General features: G+C 46.0%; 1 protein-coding gene and 2 long non-coding RNA genes across 4 annotated transcripts in view; all 3 read right to left on the bottom strand.

The window, feature by feature from the left end:
• Positions 1 to 8846, bottom strand: part of ALDH1A3 (aldehyde dehydrogenase 1 family member A3) — a 36005-nt gene extending 27159 nt beyond the window's left edge. Inside the window, exons 1-2 of the mRNA XM_031587811.2 lie at positions 8705 to 8846; positions 5273 to 5377 (exon numbers count right to left, since the gene is read on the bottom strand). Coding sequence (XP_031443671.1) covers positions 5273 to 5377; positions 8705 to 8803 — 204 coding nt within the window. The 5' untranslated portion in view covers positions 8804 to 8846. The remainder of the gene's footprint in view (positions 1 to 5272; positions 5378 to 8704) is intronic.
• Positions 8847 to 10052: 1206 nt separating this feature from the next.
• LOC149916302 (uncharacterized) lies at positions 10053 to 13301 on the bottom strand. Its single transcript, XR_016470539.1, has 3 exons — positions 13213 to 13301; positions 12262 to 12303; positions 10053 to 11795 (listed from the first exon to the last, which is right to left on the bottom strand). It is a non-coding gene; the product is annotated as an uncharacterized LOC149916302 (long non-coding RNA).
• Positions 13302 to 15760: 2459 nt separating this feature from the next.
• LOC116225579 (uncharacterized) lies at positions 15761 to 21600 on the bottom strand. Of its 2 annotated transcripts, XR_016470537.1 has the most exons (4): positions 21031 to 21600; positions 19218 to 19425; positions 18745 to 18806; positions 15761 to 17932 (listed from the first exon to the last, which is right to left on the bottom strand). It is a non-coding gene; the product is annotated as an uncharacterized LOC116225579 (long non-coding RNA). The 2 variants fall into 2 exon arrangements; XR_004166115.2 differs by lacking the exon at positions 19218 to 19425.
• Positions 21601 to 22059: the final 459 nt, after the last annotated feature.

Here is a 22059-nt window from a genome sequence, read left to right as displayed (position 1 = left end):
CATCACTTCTCATACCATCAACCCCAACAAAGCTTCTTGTGGTGCTCTGGCCACAGTATTGTCCTGACTCCTCCTTTTTCCCCTCCACTAACATACAACAATTAAAAAAATGCAATGGCAAGGGCAACCTCCTGACTCAATGAAGTCAATGGAACACTGCCATCAACATCCATGAGGCCAAGACTGTACCCCAAGCATACACAGAGCACAATTCATTCTGTCCTTGGTCAGATTCCTGCTCTGTGTAACGTCTGGTACATCCCATACTTCTCTTTAAGCTGAAGGATGCAGTGAAGTCCTTGCACCTCACCACAATACGTGGCTAAAGGGAGTGGGCTTCAGGCCTTGATTGCTCCTCAGAGCTCTTCACCAGCTGCTCTCATAGATCTTCTCTCAAGGCTTGTCTATTCAGACTTGATCACATTAGATTCAGCTACTTTGCACAGACCCAGAAAGGATTGGCTGCTCTCCCATCACAAGAAAGCCTGTTTTGCTCAACCAAGAAAAGTGTTACGGAGAGATACACTTGACTTACAGCAAGTCATTGTCCACTGAAGTAGCACCTTAAACTAAATTTGGCTCTTTCTTCACAAGATTGCACAGCTTTGAAGTACTCTGACATATACTGCCAGGAAAACTACACCCTCTTAGATGGGGAAACAATTGCAAGAGACTTGAGTTGCTACAGGAGATAAAGAGTGACTCTGATCAAGCAAGCATGGCTATGAAGCAGAGGTAGCAAGCAACCACCATATGCATGCAGGCACCTCCTGCCTGGTGCCTGTCCACACAGGCAGAACAGGGCTTCAGAATGGTTTGCTTCTATCCACTCAATCTGGAATGCCACAGAAGCCAAGAGGCATCACCAGCTACTATACACTTATATGTTTCTCATCCCCCCTGCTGAAATGAGGGCTTAAGCTAAAATAAGGCAACACTATAAGACACAAAGCAGACAAAAAAACAAACAGGAGAAAGTGTCAGGTTTAAAGCAGCAACAAATCACCTTCTGAGATCAGGCTGGGAGCACCAAGACTTCATGGCCACAGTGCTAAGCCTTCCCACCACTCTGGCACTCACAGCACTAAGAATGAGATGGCTGCATGGGCAAAGGACTTCAGTCTCCATCCTCTAAGCACAGGAGCACCCAAGCCCTGCTACAGCTCCTCTAAGTGATAGTGGTGGTCTAGTGAAGCCCAAAAGGTCTCAGCAAAGCTCTCCTGTCTTTCATTTTGATTGCAAGCTAGGGATACTGTCTGGAGCCTCTTCCCCCTAAAATCATTTGTACTGGGGTGGAAAAAAAACAAAAAACAAGCAAACAAAAAAAGCAATGGCCTTTGTCCTTCTCCTGCAGAGACTACTACCTGACATGCTTGTATCTTTGCCATGGCAAAAAATGTATCTTAACAGATAGAAGTGCCATACTGATACCATCCAAAAGCCCTGGGGTGGATATTTACTGAAACAGTATTCATTCTCATCCCCTTTTCTTGGATTTGCAGGGCATGCACAGCAGCTCAGAGAACGCAGTCAATATTACAGACAAAAGCTTCCCCAAAACACCCTCAGGGGTAGCACCACCAACTGAGACCTTGTGAGCTCACAGTTTCTATAGGTCTGAGAGACCAGCAAAAACAAGGAAGTCCTTCAGGAAGGCTGAAATGCTGCTCTTAATCCATCCTGTTATGACTAGACATTAGGGGAGTCTGAATGGTGTGCTCATTACAGGCATGTTGCAATAGGTAGGCACAATGCGTGACAAAGACAGACTTCTAACTGTCAGAGTGCCAAGGACACCCTGCAGCACACAAAACCACAAAGAGGTCCATGCAACCTGGTGCTCAGTTTTGATCTATACAGATTTATTATTACATAAAAAGCTTTACTAAGAGAACAGTGAAGTTGCAAAGTCAAGCAACGCAGGATTGGGAAATGCCAGCAAACCTTCATACCCACCCTGGATGTTTGCATTATGATACAAGCCCCAGTTACACAACTGCATGCCATTTTCCCCTGAACAAACTCATGACTTCTTTGTTCTAAACCATGTCCTCCACCTTCCTTCTCTACCTTAAATTCTGCTCACCACTGCTCCATTTCTATGGAGTCCCTTCTTCCTCTCTTCTGCCTCGGCACCTGGCAGACCATCACCCCAGTGCCTTGGTGAACAGGGAGAATACCTGCAGAAAAAGCTTTCCTCTGCTTCAGGCTTAGTGTAGATATTATGGCTTTGATCCAGACAGTAAGGAGACATACTGGGGATGGAGCACACTCCACGCTGACTATTTTACCTGAACTTCTTGGGAGAATCCCCACTGTGCACATCCTCAGAAAGGCACTTTTCCAACACAGGCAGGAGCATGCCCAATTAGAAGACATTCACAACTGAGCCACTCTCCAGCTAGCCCCCTGCAGTCTATGCTTCTCATTGCTCTAACTTCAGACCAAAGTTTCAATCAGCTACAAAGAGCAACTTAGCAGTCTGTAGTGTCCCAAACCATTATCTATGGTATTGTGAGCTTGCTGCGTGGAATAACATTTTTGCAGCCTCTTACCTCAGCTCCTGTCCATCGGAGGAAGGTGGGCAAGATGCCTGTGAACAAAACATACTTATAACCCTCTAAAGATACACTACTAAAGAGCAAATTGCCCAGAAGTGACCATGACAGATGCTCCATAACACCCATCCTGCTAAGTCCCAGCCACGCACCTGTGCCAGGCAACTAGGCAGCCACTCCTTTAAGAATGGAGTTCCTTTCCCCCCATCCTTGCTGGACATTAGAAAGCTACTTGAAGAGCTTATCTTAAAGTGTTACTAATAGGACTAGAGAAATTACAACAGTTAATGTATTTTTTCCCATGATACATTAACACAGCAAGGGAGGGTAGAAGTTCCAGGACTGCACCATTTCTGAGGGTCAAAAGCCTAATGAAGAAAGCTACCCCTTTTTGATTGTAGCTGGAGAACACTGAGACAATAAGCCATTACTTAGGAGGCAGGAAGCCTCCAGGTATCCAGTAGAATCATTTGCTGCCTTACTGTTATTGCTTTTTTTTTTTTTTTTTAATGCTTCTTTTTCACCTGAGACTTCCCTTTATTCACCAACTAGTCATCAAGAGAAACTGTGTCTTGAATTTTGTGACTAAAGTATAAAACAAAACCTTTACACCTAACCTTCTAACACTGGCCAAGTGTTTAGCACCAGACTTGTTTGTCACCACTAAGACATCAGCTGCCAAATTCCCACCCCTCACAAGCAACCCAAGCAAAACATACCCAGCATGGCCAGGGAGGAACAGGTTTCTAAGCAAAGTTAGGGAAGTGGAGTCTTGCTCTCTGCCTGCTGTGAAGGCAGAGCCAACCCTTGCTCAGCACAGCTGAGGCCAGAGCCAGAACCTGCCACCCTTGCTGGAGTACTTGCCAACACAACTGAGCATAGTGGCTCGAGGAGACAGAACACTGAAAAGCACCACGACTCACCATTTTCTGTAGTAACAGGGAGCTCTGCCCCAATAGATTGGGGTCACAGATTTAGTATGGAGATGATCAAGCTGGCCATGGGAATTCTCAGGGAACTCTGCCCAGAGGGTGGTGGGACATCATTACATATCGCTAGCAGCCTAACAGCTGGTTTGGAACCTCTCCCACTCCAGTTCTGTCTGTTAACTAACCCACTAGCAGGTCTGACTCTTCTCAGTTCCTCATACAAGTCTAATTACAGTGAAATACATATCTGATGTAAAGGGGTAGATGAAGCTTTCAGCTGCATCTAGCATACGTTCTTGCATGCAATTATTTTACATGCCTAGGAGTCAGGCACCTATACCAAGTATTCACAGGCAGGGACTCTCCTGCAAGCTGAAAATCTATCCTTGAATTCAGGCGAGGGCTCAAGGAGGCAAGGCACAGCACTGGCCTTTCAGTTCCACCTAAGAATTTTCTCTAACCAAGTAATTAAGAAGTAGGCTTGAAATACTCATGTAATGCTCTGTAACTGCCTGAGAGACACTTAGCTCAGCGAGTAGTGGAGTCATGGTTTCTGCCTCACAAAATATAGTTGCGTCAGAGTTGCTTCAGCTCCACTGTTTACATACCACTAAATAGAGTTATGTATTGCCCAGTTAATGCAGAGGAATTACATACATTAAGCTTTGTCTTCATCTACAATTGTCCCATGGATTCACAGATTCACCATGGCACTAGGCTTCAGGGACTGCTTTAGTGGCATCCAAAAGGAACAGCTACCTCGTGCACCATTTGCAGGGAGTCCTGCATCACCAAACAAGTTTGCTCCCACCTCCAAAATTGTCAGGCTCTATTGACCTGCACAGCACAACACCCAGAACCACACTGCACTTTTCCATCTAATGCAGCTCTTACTAGGAGAGGTTCTCCAAGGCATACAAGTAACAGGCAAACTTAGATACTGAGAAGAGTACACGCTGCCTGTCGCTACTGCCCAGAGTGATGATTAGCCAAAGTCCTGGTACATTAGGGAAGCTGTGAATCACCTTCCCATGACATACTGTCAAAAGCAAGTCTTAGGCCAGCTCTCTCCCACAGAGCAGCCCAGATGGCCCACATGTGATCAGCTGTTTTGGACAAAGTGTTGCATCTGATTGTTCCTTACCTCGGACTGTTACCAAACCCAAGCTATTATGCCTCAAGCAACTGTATGTACAGTGTACCAAGGCCAAGGACTACTGAAATTCTTCAGAGATACTGGTTTCATTTTAAATGACAGTTGCCACATTTGTGCAGGTAGCCATAACCCATAACACCAGTTGGAAAAGGAAACCATAAGGAATCACTAGCAGTGTTGCACTACTGAGCTCAAGTTTTCCCAAACAGGTTATTTGTTGATCATATTTTTAAAAAGTGAATTTCAGTCCAGTGACTTCAACAGGCTGCCATGCAGACTGCATGTAAACCACTCCAAAAGTGACACACGAGTTCTGTCAGGGATGTACGTTTGTTGTCATCACTATTTCCTCAGCATGGCTGCTTGCTTCCAGCTCTATAAAGCTAGAATGATGCTGAATCTCATTCCTGCAGTATTTAGTAGGCAGTTCCTATCAGGGAAAGTGACTCAGCTGAGCTAGACAAGACCGATCCCACCCAACCCATGTAATCCTCAAGCAGCACATGCAGCATCCCAGCTTCCAGTCTGGTTAGCTGTATGCTGTCAAAAGCCAGCTTTTCCTCTGTATGCTTTATGAAAAAAGTCAGTCCCTTTAACTCTTTTGCATCTCCTTTCTAATAAACACTTACCTTGTCTCCTTCCTCAATATCACAAATTTTCTCCAGTGTTGAGGGATTGTAGGTAGGGAACTTCTTTCCACTGGTAGACTCATGCCATTCATTGTTTATAAATATCTGAGGAGAGAGCAAGATGAGCAGAACAGCTAGGAGAAGGACAACACTGGTGCAGACAAAACAAAAATCACAGAAGTACTCTTCACAGCTCCCAAGGCTCTTCAGCTTCCATTGATGGTGTGTTCAATCCATCCCAGTGAGACTTTATGATACAGACAGCAGTTATCCAAAGTGAGCCAAAAAATGGACAAGAAAGCCTTCGTGCACCCACTTAGTTTTGAGCAAAAGGAAGACAGAGGATGGGGCCCACACAGTGCAATGCCATAATTTAGCAATGAGAAAGAAACCACTGCTGAAATCAATTTCCATGGGAACAGCAAGCAGACACCAAGAGAAACCCATAGGGCTCAGGCAAAAGTTGCCCCTTGTTGCATGCTACAAGCAAGTGTCTGCATGCAATATTACTTGGTTACTCGTATCCTGCCCTGGGCTAGTTCCATAACTGCCCTCAGCACCACAGAGGAAGGTAGGAACAGGCTTGGTTCTACCCCACTATGCCTTGCCACAGGATAGATCGAGCCTCCCACGTCACTGGAGTCATCTGTGACAAGATTTAAGTGTTTCAAAATATTACATTTCCAGAGCAAGAACAAACAGTCCCAGCATTGCGTAACTAAAAACACATTAAATACTAGAGTGTTGTTACACACTGTAAACAGAACATGAATACCTATATACAATTAATTGATTCAACATGCATCTTATCCACATTGCAATCTAACTTGGCAGTGTTATGTTTTATAAATAAAGATACTTTTTAAAATCAAGATTAGATGAAGTAATCTTTATTAGTGGCTGTAAGCTAGTACTTTTACTTGGAAGTCTTCCACATTTGCAATCTTGTTTACGACTCTCTATGCACCAGCAGGAGATTAATGTTGCATCCCTTACATTTGAAATTCCCACTGCTCTGGGTCATATTTTTTCCTTGGGCAGCTTTTTTCCTGAAAGGAGTTCCTCCCACCTATTTCTGCAGAGAAGTATTTGAGACATAACTGGCGCAGATACTGCACTTCTGGTCCCACCTGTTTCATACAGGCTTAGGAAGAAAACATTGCCAGGAAGTTATCATATGAAGTCAATGTTAGAAATATTAATTACTATTAGAAATTAAAATGCAGCACTTAAATAATAGGTAGCTATTTCAGGAGTAGATAACAGTTCCGTTTTAGGTTTCCTCTGTTTCTCTTGAAAAAAGTCACAATAAGCATGAGAGGTGATAGCAAGAAGTGTGAAGTTACCAAGCCAGACATATGCTCACAACCTCAGTACAGGGGAGTAATTCCTCTACCTCTGCACCGAGCGCTTATTTTACATGAGAAGGTTGAGAACAGAAAGCAACATTTCTATGAGAAATAGTAAAACAAGGACAACAAGATTCAATATTTTAAGATCTAACATATATGCTGACACCATTCTGGGAAGCACACAGCATAGCCCGGTCTGTGGTGCCAGGAGTTGAAATGAAACAGAATAGCGTATCAACTGTTCATGTTGCATACTATTCATGTTGCATACTCCAAATGCAGGACACGAGATTCTGGACAGACCACTTCCATCACACACCCAGGACAAGCATTAAGCTGCTCTGTAAGCAAGATTATTGGTGATAGACTTTCTTCCCTCTCCCTCAGCCCAGTAACTGGCAGAAACAAAAATAATATATATATTTTTTTGCAAAGCAGAAAGTGTGCCATCAGCTGCAGACATCTGGTGGAACTCAGAGCTTGCAGAAAACCCCTCCGTTTTATGAAGACTGACTGCTGCTCGTTATTTTCTCAGATGCACTAGGGGCATTGGATCAAATATCAAATTCACACTTTTAATTAACATTGTTTCCCACTATTAAGTTACAACCTCGATACTTTCGATGCGGAGAGTCTCTGGCAAAACTCTGGAGAATAAAAATTTGGTCTTTAAAACAAACGCACTGCAGGATTGGATCCCAAAGGAATATTTAAAAGTGTTCACAACAATAAAAATAACACAAAACAGAACATTTGGATGTTTAAGAAGAATCCTGATGCGGTGTCCATTCCGGACACAGGAAAGAGCTGTTAGTGCAGCATTACGCTGTTCTGCGACCAGCAGCTGCAGATCCAATCTGCTGCTAAGTGACAATTTTATCTGCAAAAATATATATATGTGTATTAAGAAGTTAAAAATTAGCAGTTAGCATAACCACTAGGCTAGATTAATTCGTTTCAGTACTTTGGATGCACAATTCAAACCAACACCTAACCGGACAAACTATCACTGCTTACTCTTTCTTCTCACTGCAGGAGAACGAGCTTGGAGTTTGCAGTTTTTTTGCCTTGAAATATTTAGCACAGAAATGTAACAGTAATTAACATACACTCAGCCCCTCCAGCTCTTTTAGCCCAGCCACGTAACTGAAATATAACAGCATGAGCCTGGCTATTTCCCCCACTGCATGAGAGCGTGGGTCGGGCAGCTGGGAACGAAAAGCAGTTCGGAGCTCACAGAGCTGCATGCACAGGGAGTGCTGGAGCGGAGCTGAGCGCTCTTGCAATGCCAAAGCATTTCTGAAGGACAGAGCTCCCAAACTAAGTTTGAGGGCAGACTTAGAGCTGCGGGTTCTTTGGCTTCTCCTAGAGGTGGCCAGTAAGCCCACGAGGAGCTCCATGGGGATGGCGAGCAAGCAGCAAGATGGGCATCCATACTGCTCACCTCACAGAGCTACCAACAGGTCCAGCCTCACCTCATAGCCCTTCCACGTCCTCCTAGAGATGCAGCTCTCCTTCATCCCCTGCTCAGTGCATCCCTGCAGGGATGGCAGAACCAACCTCTTCCATCAGCACCCTCACACAGCACTCCTCTCAGCCCTGCCCAGGCTCACCCTGCCCAAACTTTGTAGAGCACTGACACGATGCTGAGTGCCGCCCTTGGGATTCACCACATGGGTTCCATGAGCAGGGAAGGGGCAAAATGGCCGTCAGGGCTGCGGCCCTCAGCAGGACCAGTGCCAGGGCTGAAAGGGCCTGCAGGCACCTGGAGCAGCACTACAGGTTCATTACGTTAAGAAACAACAATAATAATAATTTTGTTTTGTTTTTAGACTTTAGAGGTTGGAGCAAATGCAGCTCTCTAGAAACAACACAGAGACCCCCTTGCTCTGTTCACTCAGCCATTCTTACAGCCCCATTACCCCACTGTCTAGGGCGTTAGGAGACGATAAAACAACAAATACAGCTCACACTGGAGGAATTAATGAAAAACAACTTGAAAAGACAAAACACCTCACCACCAGCCCAACTCCCCCAAGCACGAGGTGACACTGCAGCAAAGCCCACCTCCCCAGCTCACCTTGGTGTATTTCACCTCCAAACCCCTCAGAGGCCGTGGCAGCGGCGGCCCCTTCTTGTCAGGCTGCCCGTTCTCCACAGCACCGTTGACCGCTGCCATTCCCACCCCGTCGAGCCCACACCACCGTTCTGCCGCTGACAGCTCACGGCGCCGCCTTAAGAACGCCGCCGCCCGCTCCTATTGGCTGCCGAGCCGCCACGCCCCGCCTTGGCCCCGCCCCCCTCCGCGCGGCAGCGGCCCTCAGGTAACGGGCGGCGCCCCGCCGAGGCGCTGCGGCCAGCGAAGGGTCGGGGGGCGCCCGCGGGCCGCGCCTGCTGCCTCAGGGCCGCGAGGCGCCCTCAGGGAGGCGGTGGAGGCCTCTCAGAGGGATGGAGGCACCTCAGGGCTTGGGGAGAGCGGCCAGTTGGCCTGCGCCCATCTGAGGGGCCCCGAGGGTGCGGCCTCCAGCGCAGCGCTCTTAGCGCGGTGGGGACGCCGAGATGGATGCTCGCTGTCACGGAGTCCTGAAGGATATGGAACGTGTCTGAAGTGACAGATCTCGGCTCGGAGCCGGAAAGAGTTCACTACGCGTTGCTTAACAGCCTTCTGAATCAAGTATGCGTAGGGCTCCTTAGGCTGGGGGCCAGGACACTGGGAGCACCCTCACACCCACAGGCGCATGGAAGATAACGCGGCATATTTTCCATATAACGAGTGGCGAGGTGCCAGGACATATCTTACAAAATGTTTCGCAGAATCTGTAATCCCCAGCACTCGTCAGCACTTTGCTGTTCCAGCGCTCAGAAATAAAGGCAGATCAGCTGTGATATCATGAGCCTCGGTGCTGATTCAGAAGGGAAAGTACCACCGCTGAATCAGATCCTGCTTCCCGGAGCCTGCAGGATGCTCCTGAGATCCCCGCTCCGTGTGGGGAGATGCAGTACAACAGCAGAAACGTCGACATCCATGCTGTCCGTTTTTAACTTTCCAATTGCTATTTCGTAGAATCATTGAGGTTGGGAAAGCCCACTAAGATCCTCAAGTCCAATCCCAACCCACCATGCCCACTGACCACGTCCCTCAGTGCCACATCTCCACAGTTCTTGGACATCTCCAACCCCAGCAACCTCCCTGGGCAGCCTGTTCCAATGCATTACTGCTCTGAGAAGAATTTTTTCCAATCTAAACCTCCCCTGGTGCAACTTAAAGTCATTATTTCTCGTCCTAAAGTCATTACCTCTTGTCTTTTCCCACCAAAGCAAGAAAAGCATCAAAACTAGACAAAAATTCTTAACTAAAACCACACCTAATACCAGTCCCAGTAAAGTGGAAGTTGCATCCAAGCTATTCTTGGATGTCATCAATGTAACTACAAGGTGAGTGATGTGATTGCACAAATCAGAGTCAGGATGGAAAACATTTCTGTCTCCTCTCTGGAACAGACACGGCCACAGATCCATTTCAGGGCTGGTGACACAGTCTGGCAATAGAACTTTATGTCTCAGATAATTTGCCAGTTTGGATTTTATGATAATGTACAGGTAATAATTTGATGCTTCAAATATCAGATGGGGGGGAATAGACTGCCATGGAAGTAGCACAATACAGGTATAATTAATTCATTTTTATCTGCCTGTACTTTGCCCATGGAAACACTCAGCACACATGGAAAGTGCTTCTGTAATTAGAGAACAAAATATCTGGATGAGGGCAAATATGAATAAGAACTTTCAGGACAAGCAGTGTCAAGGGAGTCATTCCACTGGATTGTCTCATACAGAATGACTTTGCCTCAATCTCTGACAAGGAAGATTTTTTGCAGGGCAATCCTGGAAACATTATTTGAGGTATTATCACTTCTATGAGTTAATGTAAGTGCATAGTGAGTTGAAGCTAAGGTAAAAGTTCTGCACGCAGGGTTTCAGGATACAGCACTGCTTTAAAAGGCTGTACAAAGTAAATGATTTGTGAGTCAGTGGCATATGGATGAGCTGAAATAATAAGCTTTGACCAATATACATAGCTGTAAACAGCGTGTCCCTTAGTCATGTCACAAGTAGAGTAACAATACGTTCCACCAGTGAGTTTTGTGGACACTGGGCCCTCGTTGGGAAACTCTGTCCTACCATAAACCGGACCAACACCACCAGCCTCACGAGATGTGTCCTCTGTGGCCAGTGATTGTATCAGACCCACCACAGAGAAAACACTCAGTCCTCCATCTTGCTGAGAGGTGAGCTCAGTGGGAGATGCCCTAAAAGCAACAGCAGGGTCCGTGTCAGAATGGGTGAGAGGCATTTTTATTTGTTCCCATGCTCCAGGAGCACCACACCACCATTCACGTGGAAGTACTGAAAAAATGGGTTTTACCTAACTTTGTAACAGTTCATAAATGTGTCAGAAACAGGGGAAAAGAGGAAAAGAGTCTGTTAATGAAAGGTCATGTTACTATTGAGTCACCTTATTACGTTCTACTGTTGCAGCAGTGTTCTCAGAGATGTCTACAATATGTGCACTGACTGCTCTGCTTTTGTACAGAGCCATGTCTCACAGAAGATTTCTAGACTCTGAGTACACCAAGCTCCCTTCCAACCCAAGCTATCCCACGATAGGAGTCTATGATACGATTATCTGTCAGCCAGCACAAAGATTGCCTTTCCTAATTTGGGTCAGACATGTACACTCCTAAGTCTCTCACCATACGTTGGATCTGACCATGCTGTTCTGTTCCAGTCTGTCTGTGCCAAGAGCCATCCCAAGACATGTTTGTGCTATGATGGAGTGGTGTCCCTATCTGCTGCAGAAATTAATTTGCTAGAATTCCTAACCTTATCCAGTCATAAGAAAGGGAATATTCTGGGTGGTAACTCCTTCAAACACAGCCCGTGCCTGTATATCTGTCCTATATCCTGGCCCCACACCAGGAGTGCAGTGGGGTTGTACCCAGAAGATTGATGAAGATCTCTGTATCACCTGAGATCATAATGGTTCTGGGCAGCTTTGGCATCCTGCCCTCTGGATAAACACAGACTTGGCAGTAGGGCAGATATCCACTGACACGACCACGGTCTGCACTGAGCCCCATCAGCAGTGGTATAGCCACTGAGAGCTGCTGTAAGTAGATGAGAGCTGCTGAGCTGATATTTACCGGATATTTTGCATTTATTCCTCAGCCTATATTCCAAGCTGAGCAGAAGTTCTATAGCTGTGCAGTTAGAAGCTTATTCTTCTTACTTTACATACACCCCGAAGCACACACACAAAAACATGAATACATGTGTGAAACTGTATACTCTGACAGGCTACTGAGGCTGTATGCTTCAGTACCCAGCAGCCAGGAGTGACCAGAACTTGCCTGTTTGTGTATACCCTGATGAGTTGTAATTGAGTGATCAGTGCCCTTTTCCTACAGCTATCCCCCTCAGTCTGCATCAGCAATGGTTGCTGCTCTTGAAAAAGCAGCTCCCCTCATGCTTTATCCTTAATGTGCAGAAAAGGGACTTTTTACTGCCTGTTGTTCAAACTGCACTTTGGGCACAAAATTATTCACTTCCATATGTTTTTCCCATGTTGCTTACCGTAGCATTTTCTTTCCCACTAGTTCTGAGAGGATGCTGACCCTAGAGAAAACAAGGCAGGACGTGATGAATTCAAAAAAGGACTTCATTATGTTGGGTGTAAGCCACCTACAGCCTGAGCACTTCAGATGAGGGCATTCAGAGCTCAGTTCCCACTGAGCTCAGCTCCAGATGTAATTGCACAACACAGGGGCTCTGCAGATCTCCCACCTAAACACCCAGATAAGGCAGAACACACAGCCCACAGGGCATTGCTCACCAAGGATTTTAAGCTGGGAACTTGCTTATTTTTCAGAGCCAGATTTTGCAAACACATTATTCATATAACTTTATCTTCTGGGTGTAGTTTTCTACCATTAGAGTTCATTTTTCCAGACTTGAAAATCATAGCTTTCATCTCTTTTGGTCAAATTCACCAACAGGATGAAGAAATGGTCCCTCAGATACCCATCTAAAAAGGCTATTTATTAACAAACATAACTAAATGCTTTAGGTGTCTAACCAATGACTTAGCTGTCTATGGGTAATCTCTGCTGCTTAAAATTTGGCTTCTACAGGTTTGGTTTTTTTTTTTGCTATGAGTTCATTGAAGCCAAACATGCCATATGAAACAAAAAGAAATGGTAATAACCGAACTAAGGCTCTCAGCTGTAAAATACATTGCAAATGACACTATGTTAATGAAAAATTCTGCCATTTTATACCAAACCAAATTCTATTCCGTGTTCATATGCAATTTTGAAAGGGCTACAGTCTAGAAATAGGACCCTTTTTTAAAAGAAGATCTGGCTGCTGCAAAGATCCTTCGGAAATTGTATGTCTTACAGTTCTTTGCTTTTTTTTTTTTAGTTAATCCAATCTTACTTGAGCTATGCCAAATGCTATGAGGAGAAGGGCTGTATGCACCAGGCGTGTTTGGGAGTTTGAAGCAGCCTTACCCCATGAACTCACCAATCTCCAGTTCTCCCATCACCTTTCTTGTGACTTCTCTGGTTAAGGCATCCTCTGAAGAAGAGCTTGGTCTTCCATTTCTTTCCATCTCCACAAAATCTGCACGTAAAGGTGAAGAGAAACAACAGAAGGTAGTGCAAGATGTTATTTGGGTAAGCCTGGCAGCCTATCTGTCATCCTAAACATGCCCTCATGGTGCAAAACAAGACTTCAGGGGCTCAGGATGGAAGACAGCCCTTTTATACTTTGCACTGTAATTATTATTTCATGAAGCAAAATACTCAATTTTCTTCAGGTGTGTCATAGTATTAAACTGACTGTACACATGGACTGGCTTTCTCTTTAGTTTTCCTGCCTCCAAAAATATATTGGAAAAGTTAGTGGCAAGGAAATAACAAACAGCTGAGCGTTTTGAAGCCTTTATATTATAACAACTTCTATTTCCTTTTGCCATCACTTCCCTCTGCCAGGGTCAATGCTGGAAAATGAGGAGAGTGGGAGCAGGAACAGAAGCAAGTGCATGATAACCCACTAAGATAACGTCTGTGCTGGGAAGCAGTTCAAGGACCTGTTTCATTACGAAGCATTCAATGTGTCTGGCACCACGAACCACTCCCTGCATTGATCTTGCCATGCAGATCTGAGCATTATTTGCCTACAAACAGCTATTGTTAGTGGGGGAAAAAAAAAAAAAAAGAAAGAAAGAAAAACCAAATATGTTTGTTTTTTCTCCCAGATCGTGTTGCTTTCTACTTTCTCTTGATAAGAAGCACGCGGGGTGGGTGCCCAGGCTTTGTAAGCCATGGTTGCCTTGTCAGGAACTGAGAAGCCTGAAATGTGCTCTCTTCTCTTCCTTCCTCCCTGCCTCTTTGCTCTCACTCATCGTCACATCTGTTCTGGGCCCAATGCCCACCCGCCCTGCATTAACGCCCCAGTACACACAGCCCATGCAGCAGAAAGCTTTGGGATGCGATGCACCCAGTGCTGCAACATCTTCCCAAACCAAGAGCCTGCAAACAGTTTTGTTTTGTTGGCTTCGTAATGCTACTTTAGAGCTGTGCCCAGCCAGCTTAGCCACTTCGGTTCTTGTCAGAGAAATAGCTTTGCAGGGCACAGTCATGAATCTTGAAAATACAGAGCAGAGCAGGTAAACAAATATCCTTACAGAAGATACCATCTCAGGCCTTGATCCTGCAAACTCACCCAGGCTTAATGTTAAGCAGTCCCAGATGACTTCAGCACAGCTCCTCACATGCTTACAGCACAGAGCCTTTGCCAGATCAGAGCCTTTATGTCTAATTGCAAAATAAAAGGCAACTCTCCCAGCCCTATCAGCTGTAATGAATTGTTATTAACATAACATTTTAAAATAGCTGCGGGGCAGATCCCAGGCAGACCCACTGGGGATAAAATGATGTGTGCAGGCTTGTTGTAACAGGACCTAGAATTACTTTTCCTTGGACGAAGCACAGTGCCAGTCATACAAAATGCTAACAGCACAGCGAGGTTGTTTTCCTAGGCTCTGATCTGTGCGAGGGTTTTGTGGTTCTTCGCACAGCCCCTTTGTTTGCCACCTTTGGAGCTGAATCCTGATTTTTGCTTCAACTGTGGGTTAGGAAATGTTCTCCTCCTCACCTAGGGCACGCTGTCTAAACAATGTATTGGTTTCACAACATCCCGACCTACCTTGGCCAGAGACAGCAAACCAAACCAAACCAGCACACTTGTCTTGCACACCGGCTCTGTACACACGACCCGGCCCCGGGGTCCCATCCGTGTTTCGAGGTGGCAAAAAGGAGCACAATGAGCCGCATTGTCCAGCGGCTTCCACCAACGGCAAAGCTGGGGCAGAATCCGGGGGCACAACAAGAGAGAAGAACCCACCCAGCTCTGCTGCTCGCCCTGCTGCCCGCTAATTGAAGAACCAACCCAGGGCCCTCATTAGGGTTCCGGGGAGCGCACCCAGCCCTTCGCGGAGCACCGAAGGTTGAGCGGCAGTTCGGGGCTGGCGTTTGCACCTGGGGCTGCCGCTTTTTCATGGATTTTAACACATGCAAACAAGAGCTTTTGTTGGAAGGGACAAAAGCTGTCCCGGCGCGGGGCTCTCCCCAACACTGCCCGCATTGTTTCCTCTCCGCTGCTTCTTGTCACCCTGCTTGTCGGACTTTAATGAGGACAACGAGATTTCGCAGGCTCATTTCGCACTTCAGCAACTTTCTAACACTTTCTTAACGAGGAAGAGGGGGCGGGAGGGCTCGGGGAGGAACCGCCCGGCCCGGCAGAAACCCTCACGGCCGGCTGCCCCCAGCGCTCCGGCTCAGCCGCTTCGCCCCATTAAAACTCCCGAAGAACCGGGGGTGGGGGGAATCCGCAGGAGGTTGGCAGCGGCCGGGACCGTCCGCACGGCTCGCAACCAAGCGGTTCCCCGGCGCAGGTAGCGTTTCCCGGAGCAAAAAGCTTTCCCCGGGCTCAATCTCAGCCCTGGAAATCCTCCCCCCCCCCCGCAGCGGGGCGTTAAGGGCAGATGCTGGGTGGAGGGGGGGGGGAAATGATGATGGGCCCCAGCCCCACTCCGCATAAGGCAGCTTCTCCTTAGCATCGTCAGCACCGCGGAGACGCCGCAGATTGCGGATGGCTGCGCTAAGGCGGTGCTTTGCCCTCCTTTGGCTTTCGGGGAGCGACCCCTGAATGCCCCCCAACCCCGTTTATCTCTTTTGCTGGCGGCTCTGGGGCTCCCGGCGCAGTTTTGCGGGCACGATTTGCCAGCAGCCTTCGCAAATCCCCGCCTCGCAGTCCCGTTCCCACGGCCGATATCTCCCCTCTGCTTTTTTTCCTTCCTTCCCTTCGGTGAGACGTGCGGAGAACTCGAGAAGTCGTTTAATGCGAAAGGATTTTAAAACACAAAAGTATGCGGCGAAAGAAAAAAAAAAATAATCACACCCCGACCGCTTAATTAGGTATTTACCGAAGGAGTCATTACGGCCTGCTGGGTATAACAGAGAATTTATAGGTTCTCAGACCACAAAGAAATTCGGTAATTACTTTTTTCCCCCTTTACGATGGGATGGGTTGAGGGTGGAGAGTGATAAACTTAACTCCGTTCCCCGGCTTTTGCAGATTAGCCCTTGGCATTGGTCGGCAAACTGCGAGTGAATAGAGACTGTGTGACCACAGTCCCTTGAATTAGGGACAAACATTTCCTCTGTGCATTTTAAATAATGCTGCTGCCAAATATTTTGTTACCAGAGATCATTATCCTTTGAATGAAAACTCGAGGAGTAAAGGCATTGGTTTTGTCTTTGCTGGTGTGGAACGGACTATATGATATCTAGAACAGCAACAAGCTTTCACAAATTGCTATATGATTTCTACTGCCAGATTCTGTGATATTGGATACGACATAAAAATAAAAAAGCCGGGCAGATAGACACAGAAAGTCACAGAAACCACCTGTATATTCTGTTTCAAAGGGAAATCTCAGCTATTGTCTTACTGGCTCTGGTTCTGTTAGGCCTTGGATCTGCTTAATCTTTAAAGCTATTCAAACAAATTGAATGATACAAGGCGAGTCTTCTATAATTAATCTGGATTCTTGAATTTTGATACAAACTTTTATGTAACTGAGAAGTTTCTCCCTTTTCCTTGCAAAGACACTAAATAGACACTATGTCCTTCTGTTGAGGCCGCTACCACAGAGTCAAAAAGAACAAACCTGGACATTTTCCCTCAGCAGGGAAAAAAATAGGAGGAATGTTAGAAAGAGATGTAAACCCAAAGTCATGGGAGAACTGGTGGTGGTGCCTGGACAGGAACCAAAGGTCGAAGAGGTGTGTAAGCTACGAGCTGCATGAACAAGCCAATTATTCTCACGTGGATCAGCTTCAGTACAGCCTGTCCCAAAGAAAAGGCAACAGTGCTGTTGTGCATGGGAGAACCAGTGACTGCCACTGCAGATGATGAGGCTCAAGCTATGGTCTGTCCTTTCTTAAACTGTGCAGTTTGCTCTCAGTATTCATCAGAACCAATAGCTCACAGAGCTGCACATCCTGTGATGAGGCATTGCTGAAATCCCCCAACATGACTCTCTTGTAGGGGTCGGTATTTTGTCTGGGTGATCAAGGAGCAAAGAATGATGTCTTTTACTTTTTGTTTCCTGCTTTTTTCTTTTCTTTATCTGATGTGGGCTGTCCAGTCTGTGACTTTAGTGGAAAATCAGAACACAGAGGAAGGTCAGCAGACTTGGATCAGCTTAATAACTCACAGCTTGCAGGTCCAGTTCCCACCAAGGTTGCTGGTAATGGAGTCACAGGAGCAGCACACACTTGAATGGTGGCAACTCTCCACGTCATCCCATATCAGGTCTGTGTGTCTGAATTTCCTCTGTGCAGATTTCTTCTCCTCATCCAGATTCTTCTTTTAATCACAGAAGGTGCAGGGACAGAACGTAAACCTTTTGGCTTTTGAAGCTGATTTGCCTGGTGATGATGGCTTGTATGGGGATGGTCTATGGCCAGGGAACACATATGGGAGAGGAACCCTGGGCAATTGCTGCTAGTTAGGATGGTGCCATTGAGCAGTGTCACCTCCAACCCTTCCAGGTGTAGTGCCAAGCCATGTTCCCAGGGCTCTTTGCCTGCCTACCCCTGCTCACACTACCTCTTTCTCCAGAAATGCCCAAGGATTATTCTCCATTCTCTGCAGAGGTATCACCTCCTCAATGCTGTGAAAAGACAATTTGGACCGCAGCTATTCATTTTAGAATGGGAAAAAAAAAAGAAAGAAAACACAAGCCACGCCAGTTTCCTGGCTCCCATGGAAGAGACAACCAAAAGCTGCCCATGCCATGGTCCAGCTGGGATGGCTTTTCAGTGCCAGCAGCACCTGGCTTGCCACCAACTCCAATGCCACCAGGTCCTGTCACTGCTCCTCAGTGCCGGCCCCAGAGGCCACGGCAGATAAACCTCTCCAGGTGTTCCGCTGAGAACAAAGGGCCTTTTCAGTGGCTGCTGGGAAGGAAGAAGCCTCCTTGCTGGTTGCAAAATGGCTTTCCTGGATGGCAATATTTGGTTACAGTAAGATCTGTTATTTCAGAAGAAGCCCTGCAGAAGGGAGGGTAATTTGACTCAGGCACATTAAAAAAAAAAAAAAATGGTGTGTGGGGATTCGTCTCCCTCCTTCCTCAAAGTAGTGAAACAGTATTGAGTTGCAATGTTTTGCAGCAGAAGTGGGACCATCTCACCTTGTTACACCTGCTTAAAGCCATTGCAACTCAGTTTCCTCTTATGCCTTCCCCACGCTCCATAGGCTGCTCTAGTCGGTGCTCTCTGGTAAGTGGAAGATCATCAAACCATTAAGGTTGGAAAAGAGGTCTGAGATCATCCAGTCCAACTGCCACATCCCCACGTTTCTGGAACACCTCCAGGGCTGGTGACTCCACCACCTCTCTGTGCAGCCCACACCAGTGCCCCACCACTCTTTTGGAGAAGAACTTTTCCCTAACGTGATATATTTAAAATTATTTTCCTCACTCACTTCAGATCGAAACGGGAAGGACAATGAAAGGAACCTCTCCACACTGAGATGGCATTGCCCATCTATGAAAGAACAGCAGAGGGAGGCTGCATGAGCACAGATGTGTGTGCTTAAATGGAAACACAAGGACGTGTAACATTTTTTAATGTCTTCTAAAGTCACCATGACAATTCTTGCATATTTATTTATAAAGCTGTACTTCTTATTTTAAGTAAATGACTGAACTCTAGCTCAGAAATCACGCTTTCCAATAAAGCTCTGTTATTTCTTAATAAGGACAACTCTATCCTAATTCTTCAAATGCTCCGACTAACATCTATACAAATAATGGGATTTGGCTGAGTACAGTTAAATATATTTGATTACTTCCCTTTTATCTTGCTCTAGACTTACTGTACTTTTCCTTGGATGGCAAATAAGAAGCCCTTTTCTTCTAAGTGACAGCAGGGGAAAGAATCAGGTTGCTAATTTACCTGAGACCCAGGAGTGTGTAATGATAGATGTGTGCTGGAAACAACCGAGTGGGCTTTCTGATTTTGGGGGGGGAGGAGAGAGGTAAAGCGTGAGATTCGTTAATCTTCCACACTGATTGCACTTTTGCTGGTGGACTCTCACAGCAGTAATTAAATGCACAGCAGGAAATGAATGCTTCAAGGAGATCAGCTGGCAAGGAGCTGGGACCTGACAAAATGTGTCAGAAAGGAAACAATTAGAGTCAAAACAGGAAAAAAAAAAATAATCGCAGTTTTCTACACAAATAGGGGCACATTCTGCTTGTGAGTACCTGCTGAATCCCTCAAAGTGAAGGCTGGGTTTACCTGTGTTGTTGATGGAAGCAATCCAAAGGCCAGTGCACACATGGCCCTGACCATTTTGGTCAATCACTGTGTGGATGCTCGGTGTTGGTCTTCACTCTAAAGCTTTCTTAATGGCCAGAGCTGGATTCAAGAGACAGAGAGCACTACAGGGACCATTCAGTTCTTTGCACATTGGTGAACTGAGCCTTTTATCAGTCTTCTTGGACACGTGTGAGACAGGAGGAGGAGGAGGTTGCAGGCAAGCACTGATAGGCCATGAGCAATTGTATGGTTTGGGTTTGCTTTGTAGCCTCCCCAAGGGACAACCAAGGGCAGAACATGCCCACAGCTCCACCCAAGGGAAAACCAAGGGCAGAACATGCCCACATTTTCATGGTGACCAGCCAAAATGGGCTTGATGCACAAGCAGCTTTGGGTAGAAAGTCATGAAGCTGGCAGTTCCACTGGGAGCAGCTCCTGCAATTCTGAGCTCCGTAGAACTGGAAATGGTGCAGTTCATGAAAGCCACTCATAGTAATGTTTGGGAGAAAGTGTTTGTTCATATAATTTTAGAAAAGTTCTTACTATTGCCTGATAAATGATGCTGCCTTCTTGTTCCTTCAAAAGCTCTGCATATTAATTCTTCCCCTGGCTCTCTTTAGGTTGGTTCAGATATAATATCGACTACTCAGAAATCCACAAAGATGCCATAATTTCCTCCAGGCATATTTCTATATGACAGCACTTATGGCAAACCCCAGCTCCCTAAAACATCTACAGGAAAGCAACATTTCTCTTCCTTCGTTGCTCTACAGAAAGAAATCACGTTGTGACTCTCAAGTAGAAAAAAATTAGAGAAATAATAACATGACCCAACTGCAAAAATATTTTTTTTTTCATGAACTATACCAATGAATTGGAAATGCAAGTAGTAAAACGAATTGCCAAAAGTATCAAATATATGTGTTTTCAATAACTTTTTTTTGTTACCTAGTAAAATATTCTCCTGGAGAAGGGTTGTTAAAGCCCTGTGCACAACTTAAAGGTGCGGTGATGTATAGTCTCAGAAGTGGTTTAATGGAGTTTTGGGGTCCTATTTTTGTATATATTTTCAACACACAGGGTGCACGATCAATTTGGATTTATAAAATGCCATATATTTCTTTCTAAGCAACAATCTGAAGTTTTAAAGAATGCTGCTTAGCTTGGATTGCCTGCGTGTGTTTGCATTTTGGCAAGGCAGCAAATAACATACAGTATTTATGTCATTTGAGGAAAGCATTCTGTAGATTTACCAAAAGCAGCCCTTTCTAAGGACCGAAAGGTGCCTGATCCACACTCCATGAGATGCAGCAGGAGGAGAACAAGGCACAGTGGGCAGAGGAACCTCAGTACTGCCTTTGCAGCGTAGAAGGTAGGTTTTAAGCCAGCAAAACAGATCTTCCTTCAGCTCAACCTCTTTGCCTCAGTGAAATGGTTTCAAACCTACCTGTGTGCACAGGGCTGGTGTGGTCAGCAGGCTGGGGGTCACACCAGCACCTCCTCCAGGCTCTACCCATCTTGCCATGAAAACCAACCATCAGCACATCCAAAGCTGGAGAACAGCAAGACCAGCTGCCATCAGCAGGAGTTCATCCTTGTCACCTCATCACACTGGCACAATGTGGGAGCAAAGTCATAATACCACCTCAGTTAACCAGATGCCAGCCCCCTCACCATGACCAAAGCTCATTACCTTCCACCTGCTTCTTCCTCAGTGCTTCCCTGACCTCCTAACATTTCATCCTGCCTAATTATTGCCAGGATCTCACCTGGGGGCAGCTGCAAGGCACTAATTGCAACTTGCCAGCCAATGCTCACTAAGAACAGTTCTTATCCATCAGGTCATGCTCCCCACTAGAACTAACCCCACGCGATAGAAAGATGCAAGTGATCACGATTTAGCCTTATTCTAATCTCTGTTCCCTTGTTTGCTTTATCAGTAACCAAGACCAGGGCTGTGACATGGCTGCTCGGTACCAGCTGCTGCCCATTCATTCGTTCTGAAAGGCAAAGCCCTCTGCCCCATTCACACCTCTGTTAGCCCCACAGATCCCTTGTGCTGAAATCTCCGTGCCAAGTCACGATATAACATTTCATTCAGAGATTTTTCTCCGTTTTCTTTTCTCCTTTTTGCTTTATCTCTTCCTTCCATCTCCAGCCTGTCAGGACTGTCACATACCTGCGGCTGACAGGTAAAAGATCAGGAACTTTGATGTTGTAAGGGATATTTTATCTCAGGTAATTCTCACCAATTCATACGTTATTGTGTAGGATATCCAAGGACTCAGAGTGTGAGCAACGCCTTTGTCTGGTAAGATGAGAGCAATTTGCAAGCTTTTCTGGGAACAAGGTCCAATAAAGGGACTTTAGAGATATAATCTGTCAGTCCCATTGAGCAGCGCTGTGACAGCAACCTGATGATTATTGACAGTTTAAGCATCAGGAAAGGACAAGACTGAGGGCACGCAGTTATTTG

Source organism: Phasianus colchicus, chromosome 12 (genome assembly GCF_987193195.1).
Source record: "Phasianus colchicus chromosome 12, bPhaCol1.hap1.1, whole genome shotgun sequence".
In the NCBI taxonomy this organism is placed as follows: domain Eukaryota; kingdom Metazoa; phylum Chordata; class Aves; order Galliformes; family Phasianidae; genus Phasianus; species Phasianus colchicus.
This window is presented reverse-complemented; position numbering and strand designations above follow the sequence as displayed.